General features: G+C 18.7%; 2 protein-coding genes across 2 annotated transcripts; both read right to left on the bottom strand.

Moving 5' to 3' along the window:
- Positions 1-2,553: 2,553 nt before the first annotated feature.
- Positions 2,554-3,447, bottom strand: PmUG01_10052500 (fam-m protein; the record flags this gene model as incomplete). The annotated part of the gene is made up of 2 exons (XM_029005725.1): positions 2,554-3,231; positions 3,340-3,447. 2 exons carry the CDS (start codon positions 3,445-3,447, stop codon positions 2,554-2,556), a joined length of 786 nt encoding a protein of 261 aa, XP_028862285.1.
- A 3,519-nt stretch (positions 3,448-6,966) lies between these two features.
- On the bottom strand, positions 6,967-7,972 carry PmUG01_10052400 (fam-l protein; the record flags this gene model as incomplete). Its single annotated transcript, XM_029005724.1, has 2 exons — positions 6,967-7,761; positions 7,886-7,972. 2 exons carry the CDS (start codon positions 7,970-7,972, stop codon positions 6,967-6,969), a joined length of 882 nt encoding a protein of 293 aa, XP_028862284.1.
- Between the last annotated feature and the right edge of the window lie 10,429 nt (positions 7,973-18,401).

Raw genomic sequence — 18,401 nt, 5'->3', positions numbered from 1 at the left:
TAAATCTAATGAAATAATTTATAAGATACAGAAATTATATGTTAATGAAATTTTAATATATACACCATTTTTTTGGATTATTAGAATATATATAAAATTCTTATAACCTGAAAACATTTTTCTCAATTTATGTTTTTCGTCGTAATGGTTAACTTCTTACGGTTTTAAATTTATATATTACGCGTACAAAGTATTGTAACACCCGAAGTACCTCACGATTCACATATACCAGGCATAAAGGAATAAATGCATATACTAGAGAAATATTCTAAAGAACTATACGTTTTTATGAGCAAAAAATAAAAAAATAAAATGTAAGTAATAAAAAGAAAGTATTACTTTAATTCAAAAATATGTTACATTTATTTATTTTAATAATTAAATTAATGTAATTTATTCAAGGAACTTGTTTAGCACATAAACTAGTTTCTTTCCTATTTTTTAATATATTATGGATTTGTATAACATTATTTTGTATATATATTGATATGGTCAGAATAAACAAAAACAATATTTACGGTTAAATTTCCATTAGGCATTCAATAAAAATGTACATAAAATTATGACCACATTCGGTTCATCAACTGAATAGATAAGAGAATAAAATATTTTAACCTGAAGATATAACAACATTTAATAAATTTAATATATTCTTATATTTCTTCCACAAACGTTATATATATAATAATATTTTTTTATTGTATTTTACTAGATATTATACAATTTTGAGTTCCTTCTTAGATATTTAAATATATATTTACACAATTTAATAATTATAATAAAGCTTGCATATCATAGATATCTATGTGCAAATAAAAAAAATTTAACGATATATTATATATAAACATAATACTTAATGATTGTCATCAACGTATACAATTTATTAATTCCACAGTTTTTATAAAATCTCTTATATAACACATTTTATTATTTAATAATTATCTGAGAATGTAAAGTGCATAATAGACACAAAAATATCTTATAAAATGTTTAAAGATATAATAGAAATAATTAAAAAAAAAATTATTTATATACTATTATAAGTAATTTATTATTCAGTAAGTTATTAGACAAAAACATTTAAAAGTAATCTAAAGAAAACATCCAAACATAATTATAAATAAGCTAATTTGTTATATATATACTATTTTGAAAAATATAATTCTATATATTTATAAAATATAATAAAAAATTGAAGCATTCTAAAACTTCTTAAATTCCTAATAGAACATAAATATTTCCTACATTTAGTATAATAAAATAAGCCGTCTAGTATATGATAATATGCTTGCACAACCCGTATTATTAAAAGGTAATAAAATAATGTAATCCAAAAACCCCTTAAAAAAAAAATTAAAAAAAATTACATAGTAAAACAAAAAACGTAATGTGTATTATAAAAAAACAAAATAAGGCTTTTATTATTTTTTATTAGACATCTCTATCTAACATCATTGATTAAATTTTTAAAATATATAAATTAATTATTATTGAAATATAACAATAATGACTCGCAATATATTATATAAAACGAGCAGTGATTTGAATTATTTAAGGAAAAATAAATAATATTTATGAAAAAGGAAAAAAATTGAATTTTAACAAAAGAACAATTAATATCTCATTAAATATTGTCTATTAATTTCATCGTTTTATTATATAAAAGATATATAAAATATATAGATTATATAAATATAATATTTCAATAAAATATATATATAATTGATTCGTGAAACATTTATTTTACACTATAACTAGGAACAAGAATATTATTAAAAATGATTGTAACTCTTTACACAAATGTAATTATATATTGTTCTCAATTTAATAATCATTCATAATTAATCCATAAGTTAAAAGGATATCATTTCCTTATATATTTATTATTTAAATTTTATGCTATCAAAGAAAAAATAAATGTCTTTAAAATTAAAAATTACAAATAAAATAATTTATAACATATTGCACGAAAAACTTATGTTACACAAAAAATAGTAAGTTTTTCTCTAAGCAAAAACAAATATATATATACATACCAAAGTATAGAAATATTTTCACTTATTCTTATTAAATACAATTAAGACACATTTATTGCTAATTTAAAAATAATTCATTTTCTTAAAAACCTAAACAAATAATAACTTTATATTACAAGATATTGTATATAACCTGAACATTTTATTACAAATATAAATTATCACATTTCTATTGAATTACATAAATTGTGATACTATATATACAACTTAAAACACAGCTATATAATATTCATGGATATATATTTTAATAAGTATATATGTATTATGCAATTATATTTAATTAATCTATAATAACAATTTAAAATACAATTCTAGAATATTAAAACATTCAAATTCACAAAAATAGAGATCACATATTTTTATTGTTGTGTATTAAATGGATGTGGTATACAAATATGTACTTATAATATTTTAAAAATTATTTATGTGCTTAATAAGTATATCTCTAAAACTATTACAGATATTACTTCATAACAAACACTTTTTTACAAAAAGATATACAATATTTATTATTCATTTACTCAATCATCAACTTTATTTTTTCATATTTTTCATTATTTCTTAAAATCTTATAAATCACTATTATAACTATAGCTGATAATATAACCATAAGTACTATAAATAATATTACATAAAGATAGTTATTTACATATGTTTCCGCAACTTCAATAGCTCCTTTAAGTTGTATAAAGAATTGTGCTTTTTCAATAGCATCCCATACCCCTTTTAAAAATGGTAATTTTGGTAGGACGGCTAATCCTATTCCCAAAAATAAAAAAAAAGAAAATATGGTGATTCCTAAACCGTAACTTCTAAATTTTATTTTTTTTAAGGCTATTTCTCCACTTCTCCTTTTTTGTTTTCTAAATTCGTCATAATCTCTTTTTTTTAACCATTTTTTCTCAAAATGGAAATGTTTTCCATCAAACATTCCATTATTATAATCTATAACGTCTATATAGTATTGCGCTTTGTTTAATAAATTTCTGTTTGATTGCTTATTTTTTCCTGTTCTGCAATTTTCATTATTGAATATATTTCTCTTCTTATTTTCTCCATTATTTTCAAATATTTCTTTTAAATATATATCATTTGAATCTTTATTCTGTTTATATTTTGCCAGTATTCGATAACTTTTTTTATCAAATCTTTTACTGAGGTTATAGTTTTTATCGGGGGATTTGTTAAACGTACACTAAAATAAAAAAAAATTTAGATATTTTATGTATAAAATATAAATAATTGACTTTACGTAAAATTATTAATAAAAATAAAATATTAAATATATAAATACTGTAAATACCTTTAAATTATATAACTGTACCAACTCACTGTTAATATAGTATATCCATGTTAAAAGTATAAATGTAGAAATTTTTATAAAAAGGAGCAACTTAATGTTTTGATCCATTATATAGATAATAAATATTTTTAATTAATGCAAAAATAAAAAGATTAATTATAGTACAGTATGCATCTGATAACAAAGGATGTAATATTTTTTTAAAACTTTTATATTTATTATTCCTTCATAAATACATAGTAAATTTTATATAGCTATAATGGATTTTATCACATATACAAAGTGAAATAACTTTTAAAACATATCATATAATTATTTTCATAATGTTATTTAAAAAACAATTATTATTAAAATAAAATATTTTGAATTGATTTATAAATATTTAGAATTTATTTTTTATTTAATGTAGTGCACTAATTAAATAATAATCTTATTATATACTTTAAGTATAAACTAAGAAATTAACGTGTAAATTCTTATTTAAGTGCATATTTAGTTTTTGTAGTATATAGAATATAGAGAATATATATGCAATATATAAATCTATATAATAAAATAATAATTACTAGTTTTAAAGATGTACTATTAATAATTAAAATTATGCAAACTTTGCATTTTCGAAAAAATTGTTCTTTAAAATAAAATACTACTATAACTTGTTAATAATAATGCAAAAGTAGTGAAACAATATTTTGTATTACATTAATTATAGCACGTGTAATAGTTCCACCTTAAGCACAATATTTTATTGTATATAAAGCTTTTAAAATGTAGTATTTATATGAGAATACCTAATTTATGAAAAATTACATATTTTAAAAGAAAATACAAATTGATTTTTTATTTTTATACCATAGTTTTTGGGATTTACAGTTTTTATTTAATATTAATCTATATCATTATTTCTAAATTAAAATGCTTTATATTTATCTATTAAATTATATAAGCTCTTTTTAATTACTTATATAATTAGTGGAATTGTTAATATAATAAAAAAAAAAAAAAAAAGGAAAGGAAAAAAATTGATTAATGAAAAAACTGTTACAAAAATATTACTACATTCGCATTAATTATATTTTATATGAAGTTATAAAAAAAGTATGATACATATGGAGAACAATATATACATAACAGATAAGAAAGAACAACAATATAATATAGTTAATTTTATGATATATTAATTTTACCATAGTTATATATAGAAAAATAATATTATTTTTTATTAATTCCTTTTAAAATACTTGAAGTCAAAAATAATTTTTAAATGTTTTCTATAATATATAGACATGTATATAAACAGTAAATACTATATTTAAAGTATATATAGGTACAATAATATATTATATTCAAATATATATATTCCTTATGATTTGTATCCCAACAATAATACTAATTATTAAAACATAATACTCCAAGAGAATTATTGTAATCATCTGAAATATAACATATTAATATTTTTCTTTTAAAAGTATTTTATTCCTATTAGTGAATAAATAAATAACTAAAAAAATTGAAAACATTACAGATATTAATATTACTGCATTCTTATAATTTTAAAATATTCATGCATTTACCCAATAACTACATGTACTCTTATTTAGGTACTTTTATATCTTACAATGATTAGATCTTTAAATGTATTATCTCATAGCTTGGTTTTTATATTAAAAATATGACATAAGAGTTTTAAAATATTAAATAATACAGATATATATGTATATTATAAAATTAATTACAAAAAACAAACAAACTACGTAATATAATTCTGCTATAATATTACTTACAAATAGAATTTTGTCATTTTATTAACATTTGTGATTTCAAAATATTTGTGCCTTTTTTTTTAATTAAACATACTATATTTTTCTAAATTTTTTATGTTCTTTCCAAATTAAGAAATAATATAGAAATACATAAATATCCTTATAAAAAATATATTTTTCACCTTTTTTAATATATAAACCATATGTTTATTGTTCCCATATATACATATTCGTGTTGATACCATATGATTATTTTATTCATCTGTAGATCCAACATTTTCTTCTGCAAACCCATTTTATATATCTATTATTTATATTAATATGCAGTATTTTTAGTTGATAAGGTTTTCAAATCTACAAGCGCTTAGAGTAATTTTTTATCATTCTATATTATTGTCTAAAATGTACTTAACATATTTCTAGGCCTACAATGTAAACTGTAGTGCATTTTTTTATTTATCAAAAATTAAAGATTATCCATCATTTATAATATTAAACAACAAATATTTAATTAAAACATTTACAAAAAAATACAAAACTTTCGTTAATATACCTAAAGGACACCTATGTAATAAAAAAAAAAAAAGTAATACACTCAAAAATCATTTATAAAAAAATAATTCCTTTCATTTAAATTACATTTTGTTTAAAAAAAAAGTATTATTAATATAAATTAATTTGATATATTCAATATAAATTATATGCATTTGTATACATCTATAATATAATTTTAACTATTTACATAATATATTAATAAACATAAAAAATGATGAAAAATATATAAAAAAAGGTAGATGCATTATTATATGTATGTAAACAAATTATATACTTTTTCATTATCCCTACTGATAATGTATTTTTTTGACATAGATATAAATGTTTATTAAGTTTTATTCCTATGAAAAAAAAAAATGATTTATGCATATTGTTTTATCAGTATTCGATTACTATTAATTCATTGATTTATACATAAAACTATGTAAAAAATATAAAATACATACAAATATTTAATTATAAATTTTCAATATAATATATATTTATTTGAATTTTTACTATATTGAATTAACAGCACAATTAATTAAAATAACAAAACTCGAAATCATGGTAACTCTCTATTTAATTGTAAATATTTAGAATTATGAAATTATTGAACTATTATAGTACCCTAAATTTAATAATGATATATTATATTTATATTTTATTTTTTACATTATTTAAAAAAAAAATAAAAATCCATTGAAAATGGCTTTACTCTGAAATTTTTCTATGACATATTTCTTATAAAACTTATTTTATGTAATAGATCTTAAGTTTTAATATATATAATATATACATCAATACAATAAAGTACATTCATTTCGTACTATTAGATACAAAACGAGATATATTTTTTTTTAATTAAATCCTAATAAAATTTTTTCTAAATTCATCAACAAATAATATTTTTAGACTATAAAAAGATAAAAAAATGTAAAGAAGTATTATTAATAATTAAAATATAAATTAGCACAAGACATCAATAAAAGTATATAAATTATGTTACATCATATTAATTCTTAAGCACAAGTATAATTTTTTTATAGTAATAAATGGAGATACATAAATATATATAACCCAAAATATTCAATTTAGATGAAACCTAACATAAAATGCAAATTAAAAAATATTGAAAAATTCAAATTCACAAAAAAGTGAGAACATTCTTTTTATTGGTGTGTATGAATGAGACCAGTTACATGTACGTACTTTTATAAATTATAAACAATTATGAATATACATATTATGAAAACCATTCAAGATATTACAGGTATTAGTTCATGCTCAGCGTATTATTAGAGAAAGAAAAATATTACTTATTATTCATTTACCTTTTCCTGAACTTAATTTTTTCATATTTTTTAACTTTTTTATGATAATAAACAACCGCTGATATAAGCATTATACTTAATATGAATAAAGGCACAAAATATATTAGAAATCCCAAAAATCCTGTCACACAAAAATTTGCTATCTTTTTTGTCACTGTGTTTTCTAATAAAATTTGTGTGAACCATTGTAAAGATGGTTTATTCAAAAAATCATGTAAATCTTTTATGGCCGAAGATATTTTTATTGAATTCCCAGGTGCAATACTTATTTGTTGAACAGGTGAAAAAATAAGTATTACATTATACAAAGCAGATGTAAGTCCATATCCCCAAAACTTATCTAATATGTATGATAATGATAACACCAAAAATACTAATAAAGGCAAAGCAACTCGCAATCCGCATTTTTTAAATATTATTTTTTTATAAACCTTATCACTAAATGTCCTGTTGTTTTTTAGAAAATCTTCATAATCTAGTTCTTTGAATATTTTTTTTTCTAAATAAGACAATTTTTTTGTTTCAAATATATGATATTTATTTTTCATATTTTTTTTATGGCTTCTTTCAATCCTAGGTGAACCTCCATTTGGCTTTTTCTTTTTTTCATCACTAAATATTCCACTTCTAGATTTATCTCTTCTATCATGCACTCCATTCTGTATCCCTTCTTTTAAACGAACAATAATTGAATCGTTATCATGTTCATATTTTGCTAGTAAACGATAATTTATTGTATACAATTTTCTACTATGTTTGTAGCATTCATCCAAAGATTTGTTAAACGTACTCTAAGAAAAAATAAAAAAATAATTATCCTTTAAAAGAATGAATTAATATAAAATAAAAGAACTAATAAAAATAAAGCACGAAAAATAAAAATAGCACAAATATCCTTAAATAATTATATCATACTGTGAAAATGCAAAAATAACATATCCAAATAAAAAGGTTAAATGTAGCAATTTTAATAAATAAGAGTGACTTAATTTTTTGTTCCATAATATAAGTATTTAATACAGTAATAAATTGAGAAACGATATAATTAACAATAACATAATATAGTTTTAATCATATAGAACTCTATTATTATTATTTAATTAGTTTTTTTTTTTCATAAAATCATAACAAATATTATTTAACCGCAATTTGTTTTACAAGGGAGAAAAAAAAATATAACTTCAAATATATATTCTAAAATTGTTATATTATATTATATTATTTATAACAATTTAACTTTACAAAATATGATATAAATTGAATTCATCAATAAAAATTCAAAATATATAAATTATTTATTTTATATAGTAAACTAATTAAATAATTATTTTATTAATTTAAAAAATCAAATAAAAAATCATATACATGAGTTTATAATATTTAGAAGTATGGAGTACATAGAGAATATAGAATGTAGAGAATATAGATAATACATTTTTCTCTACATCAAGTGAAGTATTACTCACTTAATTGATATTTTCTTATTAATAATTAAAACACTATGACATTTATATTATGGAAAAATTAGTTATTCCCATAATATTATTAATTGTTATAACAATATAATAATAAATTAAGAAAATAATACTTTTTATAACTTTCTGTTTTATTTACTTTATATTAATGCCATTAGATCCTTTATAAACATACGCTTTATTTTATGATATATAATGCATTTATAGTATCAAATTTATAGTATATGACTTAACGTACAACAAAAGCATATATTAAAAAATATATAAAAGAATCCATTAATTTTTTAATTTAATTAATACAGGTTATAGTATTTAATTATATGTAATTCATACTATTATATATGCAAGAAAAGTTTAAAAATTTATCGAATTTTTTTAAATTACTTCTTATTTTTTCAATGTTATATATATATTTATTAGAAATATGAGAAAGAAGATACAAATATTTTTAGAGTAATTTTGTACAAAGTACATTAAATAAGAATATTATAGGTAATATTATTAAGTTGTTTAATTATTTCAATAGTAAAATAAATATAATTTTTTATTATTTGTGTATATTTCACAGTTGTCCAAGTAATTTTTTAAAAAAGTTCGTAGCTCCAACAAATACGTAAGATAAAATGTAATCTGAGGAAATTTCAAGATCCACATTTAAAAATAATTCTTCATGAATTGTTAAAACGATGATATTATATTAATAATTGCTACTTTAAAAAAGAATTATATTATTATTGTTTTCTAATTTCATACATGAATAATAAAAAAAATATATTGAAAAAAACATAGCATCATGTTATAAAACATATATTTCATATAATATTTTTTCTATAAATATAACTTGTTATGTTTACTTTTAAATAAAAAATACATTTAAACACAAAAACAAATACGGCTTTTATTTTACTATATGAAGAAAAACGTAATATAAAGAAAATAAAACTAATGTATAACATATGTTTTTAAAAGTTAATTCAAATGATCACATAAAACTATAGAAGAAAAAAATATAATTTTTAAAAATATAAAATTCTCCAGTAGATTATTAAAGTTATATTAACTGTGTTTTTAATATTAAATTAAACGTCTACATATTTACCATAATGTGAATCCATATGATACAAATTGTATATATATTTTGTGCTTATAAAACACATATTTATAATGTAAATATCGAGAAATATCAATTTCACGTTTATATCTTTATATATATATACATTATTATGCAATGTATAACAGTACTAAATTACGCCAAAAAATTCAGTATTATAAATAATCAAAAGTAGAAACATTCGTACTATTAAAAATATTTAACATATTTTTCTTTACTTTTGTTCATGAGTGTATACTTTTATAATATGTAGGTCCCATAAGAAAAAATTTATTAAAATACAATTCTTTTTTCTAAGAATATTATTTTATTAAGCATAAAGCAAAACTTATTTAGATTAGTGATAAATATTATTTTTGAAAACAGTATATGTATTATAAACGGGACATCATTTCATTTTCTCCTACTCTATCTATGGGTTTTTAAAATTTTACCAGTATATAAATAAACTTTAAAATACATATTAAAGCAACAAAATACAATACAGTTGTACCTTTCTCATTAGAGCAAAATAATATTCTCAGTAATTCATTCTCTAATAAACAATAAATTTCATAATGCAATAAAAAATAAAAATACTATAATAGAATGTATTCCTGTAAAGTAAATACTAAGGGCTACTCATATCTTCTAAATTCTTTAAACCTGTTTTTTTTGTAGGATAGGTAAATTTTTTGGCAAATATATGCAGGACTAAACACTCTATATAACAGATTTCCAAAAGATAAATATATTTATCACCTCAAGGGGCTTACATATAGCCGACTCTAATTTCTTAAATAATTTATTATCTGTAGCATTTGAATTATGTTTAACCTTAAACTATCATTTATACCATATGCTGAGTAAATATTATTACCTTCATTTTCTGAATCATCTTATCTAATATCATATAATATATCTTTAATAGTAAATTGTTTGTTCTTTCTCATTTTATGATAATAATATATTAGTTGTTGGACTAAAGATTCCATATTCACTGCTTTATTTGTCTAAAGAATTACCTAAATTACAGTTCAATAAAAAAAAATTACTTTAAATTTTTATGATATAATAAATTTACATACAAATAATAAAAATTAATTTATATGTATATTCAACTTTAGGTATCAAATAATATACGAAATATTATCAGCTATGTTTCTATTATACCGCATAACATAAATTAAAACATTCCCAATAAAAAATATAATAAGTATGTTTAATATAATAAAAGATTATATTTTTTCTATCATATTAGGATGTTTTGATGTTATAATATTTTTAATTAGGTAAAATAATAACGCTTTATCTACAAAATAGCAATTATAATATATATTTATTTGCGCTGTTATTTTATGTTTTAAAAAAGAATAAAATTACATAAATAAAATACAAGGGGTATAAAAAAGCAAATATACTTTTAAATATATTCCTTTAAATATTTTAAAGAAAGTTATTATAAAAAAGGCAACACAACATATATCAGTTTTTGTACATCTAAAATTATTTATATATTCCCAAAAAAAAAAGATATATATATATATATTAATATTCTAACAGAAGAATTCTAAATTTTTATTAGCAATAATTTCCACGACTAAATTAAAATAAGATAGCTTTTTACTTCATAAAAATCTTTGTTCATAATTATAATAAAAAAGATATATGAGGAGAGAATAGATACTTTATTTTATATATAGAACATATTAATTAATTTTTTCCTTATTATTTTTAAGAATAAGCCTACTTCATTATGTATTTTATACCTTTTAAACATTATATGATATTTGAAAAATATAAATTGATGTATGGAGTACAATAGTATTTATAAAATTAAATGAAAAGAAAAAATAAAAAAAGACAATTTTTATATTGGGCAGATATTTATTCGTATATGTGCTATAAACCTATGACGTGTAGAGCACTTATACTATAATAATATAAAAATTATATTCTAGGATTTAATTAATGTACACAATTTTCTATTTTAAAAAGTACCATCCAGTTTAACACTCTTATATTTTTGTACTATCTTATTATAAGTGTCATACTATAATATTTGTATAACTTAAAATAATACATTTTGTTTATTATAAGTTAATTTTATTAAATTTAAGAATTAAGTAATTTATAATTATTTATTATTTTATTTTTTTAAAAAAATTAATATAAGTTTATAAGATCTATAGAAATGATCATAATATAAAAGGAGAAAAATATTATTAAATTAAAACATTTAGTAAATAAGATACTCAAAACAAAATTCCAGTAAACAATTATTGTAAATAAAATAATTTAAGAAAAAAATGATATCGTTAAATAGTACAAAAAGATAACGTAAAATAACATATAAAAAAATTTAGGAAAATATTTAATGCATTACTTTAAATTTTAACATTTTTTCGAAGGAGATAAAATTTTGTATATTCTTTATTTATTTATTAATAAATATTACTCAGAATCATAAATTAAACTACATCTATTAGCATAAAATAAATTAGACATTTTATAAAATATACATATAAAATCAGAAATAGTTATATTTCATAATGTTCGCTGAATGTAGTGAACGTAAATACTCATAAAAATACAATGTATTAATATATTATTTTGACAATACCATATTAATTCATTCAAACGTGTGTAAACAAATTAGTTTTTTAAAAAAACAATATAAAAAACTTTAAATTACCAGTATAATACATTATGAGAATTATGTAAAAATAAGTTAATAAACTTTTTTACTTAAGATTTTCATATATATATATATATATTTAAAAATATTCATTTATCAAGAACATTAAGTACATCTTTCATTTGGATACACATTTGTCAAAATTTATAAATTCGTGTTTATATAGAAATGTTAAGATTTTAATTGAATAATTAATACTATTATACAGAGTATATAATGATAAAAATCATTTGAATTCATAAGCTTCTAAACTACAATTATTTTCAAATGTTTCATATTTATTATTGTTGTCAAATTTTAGGAGAATTTATTTTTTCTCAAATTATATTATACATGTAATATTTGTTAAAAATATTCGCGTCAATTAAAATTAAATATTTATATTATTCATCAAAATAAAAGAATATTCTATAAATAATTCACATTTTTTGTTGAAATTTTTTATTAGATTCTTTGGAAAACTTTACAAGATTAATTAACGATATTATTAAATATATATATAAATATTAATTCATATATATATTTATATTAATCTCTTAATACGTTTTGTTGTCTTATAGATATAATATAACTTGTAATAACTATTTTTCTTAAGTATACCTTTTAAGACAATATTATATATTTCTTTTAATAGATGTTATTAATGTCACTATAGTAATGCGCTATAGAACTTTTTTTATTTTAATATTTAGTTTAAAAATATATTAATACTTTTTATCCGCATACTCTATGATATTATTATTTTTCTATTGTTGCGTTAATATTTTTTCAGTTATCCTTATAATAGAATTATTAGGGCACTTCGAAAATATTATTACTATGAGATCTATGAATACTGTACACACAAAAATATTTATCTTAGAATAAGCATGAAATTTATGATCATTACAAGTTTTATTTACTTGTGTTTCATTCCACTCTAATACTTTAATGCTATTTAATTTTTCTAATTAATTTATTTTTTTCAAAAAATATTTAAAACTTTCATATTAAAAATAAGTTTTCATATATATATCTAATGTAATTTTTACAAAAGAGAACAATAAAAATTATAGTATAATTTTCTTTTCTTTTTAAGTTACAAATGATTTAATTTATTATATTCATATTTGAATGTGCAAGTTTTTTATTCATTTTTTTTTATTACTATAAATGTATACCTTTACATGCTTGTTTATGCATAGTGAATATTCAAAATATGTCCAATTTAAATGTAAATTCATCTTATTCATATATACACCAACATTTACATATAAACTCTCCTACATAGAAGTACGACTAATTAATAATATATCTGTTTCAGCATTATATCCATGCATTTTATTCATTTTCCGTTTTTACACTCGTATTTGTACTTCCTCCGTGCTTACTACGAATATGCTAATTAAAACCTTGAATAAAAATCTTTAATAAAAGTAATAAAAAATACATATGTAACTTAGACGTGATATAATCTGGTTAGTTTTGAGACTAATTTGTTGTTCATCTAAATAATTTAAGCAATATCATGTTAAGATGATCTATCAAACATATATTTTCTTCTCCTCTTCTTTAATTACATCCCTGAGTTAAATATCTGCTTCAATATATTTTATGCATTGGTGTTCTACTCCCCTGATATTTATAAGAATTTTATGATTTGTCTCATTCTTTGATGTAAGCATAAACTTTCTCTCACATGTATACATATGCAGTGGGGTATCATAAGATCCTACTGTGAGTAAAAACACATAAATATATACCTAGTATGCAAATGTTTTTATATATGTGCGCATATATGTATTCGTATATGTATTTACGCGTATATATATGTATGTACATATATGTTCATATGCATATGTGCGTATATATATACATGTGTACATGTACGTATGTGTTCATGTAGGCGCATATGTACTCCCAGTGAGGACTTTTCAATATAAACATGATATCATATGTAAGAAAGCTAGTATATATAATTTATTAGAGTTATATTCATAAATAAGCATTCACTTATGAATAATACTTCATATGAATATACAAACATATTATCTCAACTTTGCACTCAAATTATTTCATTTATTTATACGCATTAAATTACTTTCCGACAACAAATATAGTATCCAATTTACTTTGTTTTAAATGGTTCATGTACAAATAGGTGACTTCATAAAAGTACATTTCTTATGGAATTTCATTATTTGGCTCGCCTTCTATTGTGAGGATAACACAAAAAAAATTTACATATGCTCGTATGAAGCTCAGTCATAATAAGAAATAGATGGAATGATTAAGGTGGAAACGATAAAGCATTCCATGTAAAATGCATTTAATTTCATTTATTTGTTATAAATTTTTAATATTCTCTTCTTTTATGAAGAGATAATTCTTGGTTTAATACTTTTAATGATATTGTCAAATATGTTAAAGTGTTTTAGTACTTATAAAAACAAATATTCATTCTATGTAATAGATATATATAAATGTTGATATATGTAAAATGATAGATCATTCTATGGAAAGTCTATATATATGTGTATATCTTTATGCACATACGTAAGTACACATTCATCTGTACAGTATAGCAGCATGACTTATAAAAATTCTTCGAAAATGTTTTTCAATTCTTATGTTACCATTTCCAAAGATTGTACATAATTATAGATTTATTTTCATGTTTTTTCAATTTCATATATAAATAAGAAAGTAAAAATAAAATAAAACATATTTTCAAACTTTTACACTTCCTTTTTGTTTTTTTCTTTCATGCCCGTTTTGCATTTGTCATTTATGTTAATATTTATCTTTTTATTGTAGAAAACATCTTATCAATTGCTTCCTTAAAAAGGTAAACATGTTAAAAAAAAAAAAAAATTTTGTTTAAATGTGCGTTATACTTATATATTTATTATTATACATTACCATACTTTATGATTTTTTTCTTTTTATATTTTTTTCTTATTTTCATTTGTTTTCGTAGCGTATTTTCATAGATTTATCAATCATTGTTTTCCTTATTTTCCATCCTATCCTTTCTTAAATTAACTTTTTTTTACTAAGAATAAGTTCTCCTAATATAGATATATGTAATATAAAAAAAGGAATTCGTATTTTTCATTATTTTCATATGCATATTATTACAATGTACATATTCTTAACTACTTCAATTATTCTTTTTTTTATGTTTTTTTATTTATAAAAGAACAATCGGTAAATAAGTAAAGATACTATTAAAAGTAATACACAAGCATGAAAAAACAGAATAAGTTTGACATTTATAATTATACATATCAAAACAATTATTATAACCGTTCATTAATATATTGACTATTCAGTAACTTTGTTGAAATGACAAAATTCAAATACAATTTTTTCTTAGATTTAATAATTTTTTCATAAAGTCATACTATTAATATTTAATAATTGTTTATTTTATAACCTTATCTTCTGAAATAATAATTCTAAAAAATAAAATAAATAAAATAATATTATAAAATGTAGATAAAAGAAAAACTGAAAATTTGAAGAAAAGAAAATTTTAAAAATATATTTATATATATACATTATACTAATTACACATATATATATGTAAACATATGAAAGGATTTCCAAAATAGTTAATAAAATGAAAAATAAAACTAAAAATATAGACTGCAGAAACTAAAAAATTAAACAGTGTCTATATAATACAATGAACAGAAATTTAAATATATACAAAAGTGCATATATAAAAAAGAATGAAATAAGCAATAAAAAGAAGAAAAAAATTCAATGTTGGAACTAAATCCTGATTTTTAAACTTATAAAAGAAAAATTGATAAAAAAAAAAAAGTTTTTTTTCTATATTGTATCAAATATATATTCTGAAATTTATTGTTACATTTAAATACTGAAGTAAATAATTATACTATTAAAAATGTAATTTAAATGTATAACTTTTTTTTATTATATTATAATATATTATAGTTAATTCTTTTATTTAATCAGAATATTATATGTTGTTAACTGTATACATATTATTTTAATGGCACATAATATAATATGTATATAATATATATCCGCTTATTATATAATGCAAAAATAAAAAGTATGAATACATATAAAGATTCATAAAACATGAAATAAATTACTATTTGATACCTTAGTAACTATAGATACATCGTTTTTTCACTGATTTTTATATTTATTTATTTATTTTTTTTTTTATATATTTGTTTTCTTTATTCTAATTTTTCTAAATTATAATCCTTTATAAATAAAAATAGAAAAAATCTAATTTTTTTTTTTTTTTTTGTTCTTAATTAAAATATCTTACTTGCTTTACTTAATATATTATTTTTTTTTAAATGGTGAATTTTATAAAATATAAAACATTATCTTCACTTTAAAAATATTTTAGATGAATATATAATGTTTGTGCATTATTATAATGCATTTTATCCAATAAAATTAAATACACTAAAAATAATAATAGAAGCAATTTTTCGTTCATATAATATAAATAAAAAATTTATATAACTATTACTCTTGGCGAAATATCATGAATAACAAGCATAAAAAAAAAAAATATTAGACTACTTAAATTATAAATATGATAAATAATAATATCTTAATTATAGTATTTTTAGAATTATATATTCTGTAAATTCCGTATAATGGTTAAATAAGTAAAGCAAAAGTGACTTTACATATGGCATTCTATGCATATGAATTTTATCCTAGTTTCACTGAATTTTAATATTTAACAATTACAAAAAATTATTCAAAATTTTCTATAAATTACCCTTAATAATAAACTTATATTTCCTTGTATTTCTACAATTTTCTTCAACACCTAGGATTTAATTGTACCTATTAATTTATTTCTTGACCAACTATTAATATGAAGTATGTAAAACTTTTTTAACAGCTTTTACGATTTCACAGAATATTTTTATAATTATGCATAACCAAAATGAAAGTTAAAAATTTATACATATTTTTACAATTATGTACTTAAATTTAGTGCGAACAATGTAAGAGTAAACATAATAATAGTCCTAACATGATATACAGGAAACAAAAGTACTTTAATATATTTCAAAGCAAAAATTTCCGTAAAATTTCAAATAATAATATATGGTCTTCTCAATTTTTAGATCGTTCCCAATTAATCATGTATTAAATAAAACATAATTCTTTCTGTTTCTAAATATAATTATTTCTTATAATATATGGAAATATAGAAAAGAAAAAGCATGTTACCACAGAAGATTAGTCCATATATATTCATGTACATACATGTTACATTCATAGAAATAAATATTTTAATAAAATATAATAATATTTAATATTATAAAAAAAAATATATAGACAGTTCTTATTTAAATTCATAAAAGTAATATATTCACATTTTCTATGCAAATATTTCAATATATACTGGTCATATTCACCTAGAAACTAAGTATACAGATACAACAATAAACATTTGCATGTATTATTTAAATTATTAAAAGATACTTTTTAAATGTATACAGTTATGATAGCTAAAACATATATTAATACTGTACAATAAATTTCATGAGAATCTATGAAAAATCAAATTTAATAAATGAAATTATTTATTAAATTTACTCTCAAAACTATCGCATACAGAACTTTACACCTTATATATAATTAATTATATATTATAAAAAAAGTAGAATAACATTTTAATATAACGTATCAAGAAATATGTAAGAAATAAAACAATATTTTGTACTTATAAATTATATACAAATAAATATTTCATATTTCACTTTTATTTTGTTCAAGGAATAATAGTTATTAATTTAAAAATATTACTAATTGTTAATTAATAAAATATATATATTTATACACATATTAAATTAACATTAACACTATAAGTAAAACACTTATAAACAAAAAATATAACAACATTTTATGCATAAACATCTACATAATAATGTATAATTGTAAAGAGTATATGTTTATTTTCATAAACCTTAATGATAATTTTTTTTTATATAAATGTATAACACATATTTACATATATATTATTACAGAAAAACAAAGTTAGAAAACCAAAGCAATATAAAACATTTATCTATTAATATAATATTACATTTAATTTATTATGCTAATACTATAAATATATAAAGAAGAAAAATATTTATATAGTTTATTTATTTATAAATTTTCAGTATAATA

Source organism: Plasmodium malariae (genome assembly GCF_900090045.1).
Source record: "Plasmodium malariae genome assembly, chromosome: 10".
NCBI lineage: Eukaryota > Apicomplexa > Aconoidasida > Haemosporida > Plasmodiidae > Plasmodium > Plasmodium malariae.
The sequence above is the reverse complement of the archived record's forward strand: the minus strand, read 5'-3'. Positions and strand labels throughout refer to the sequence as shown.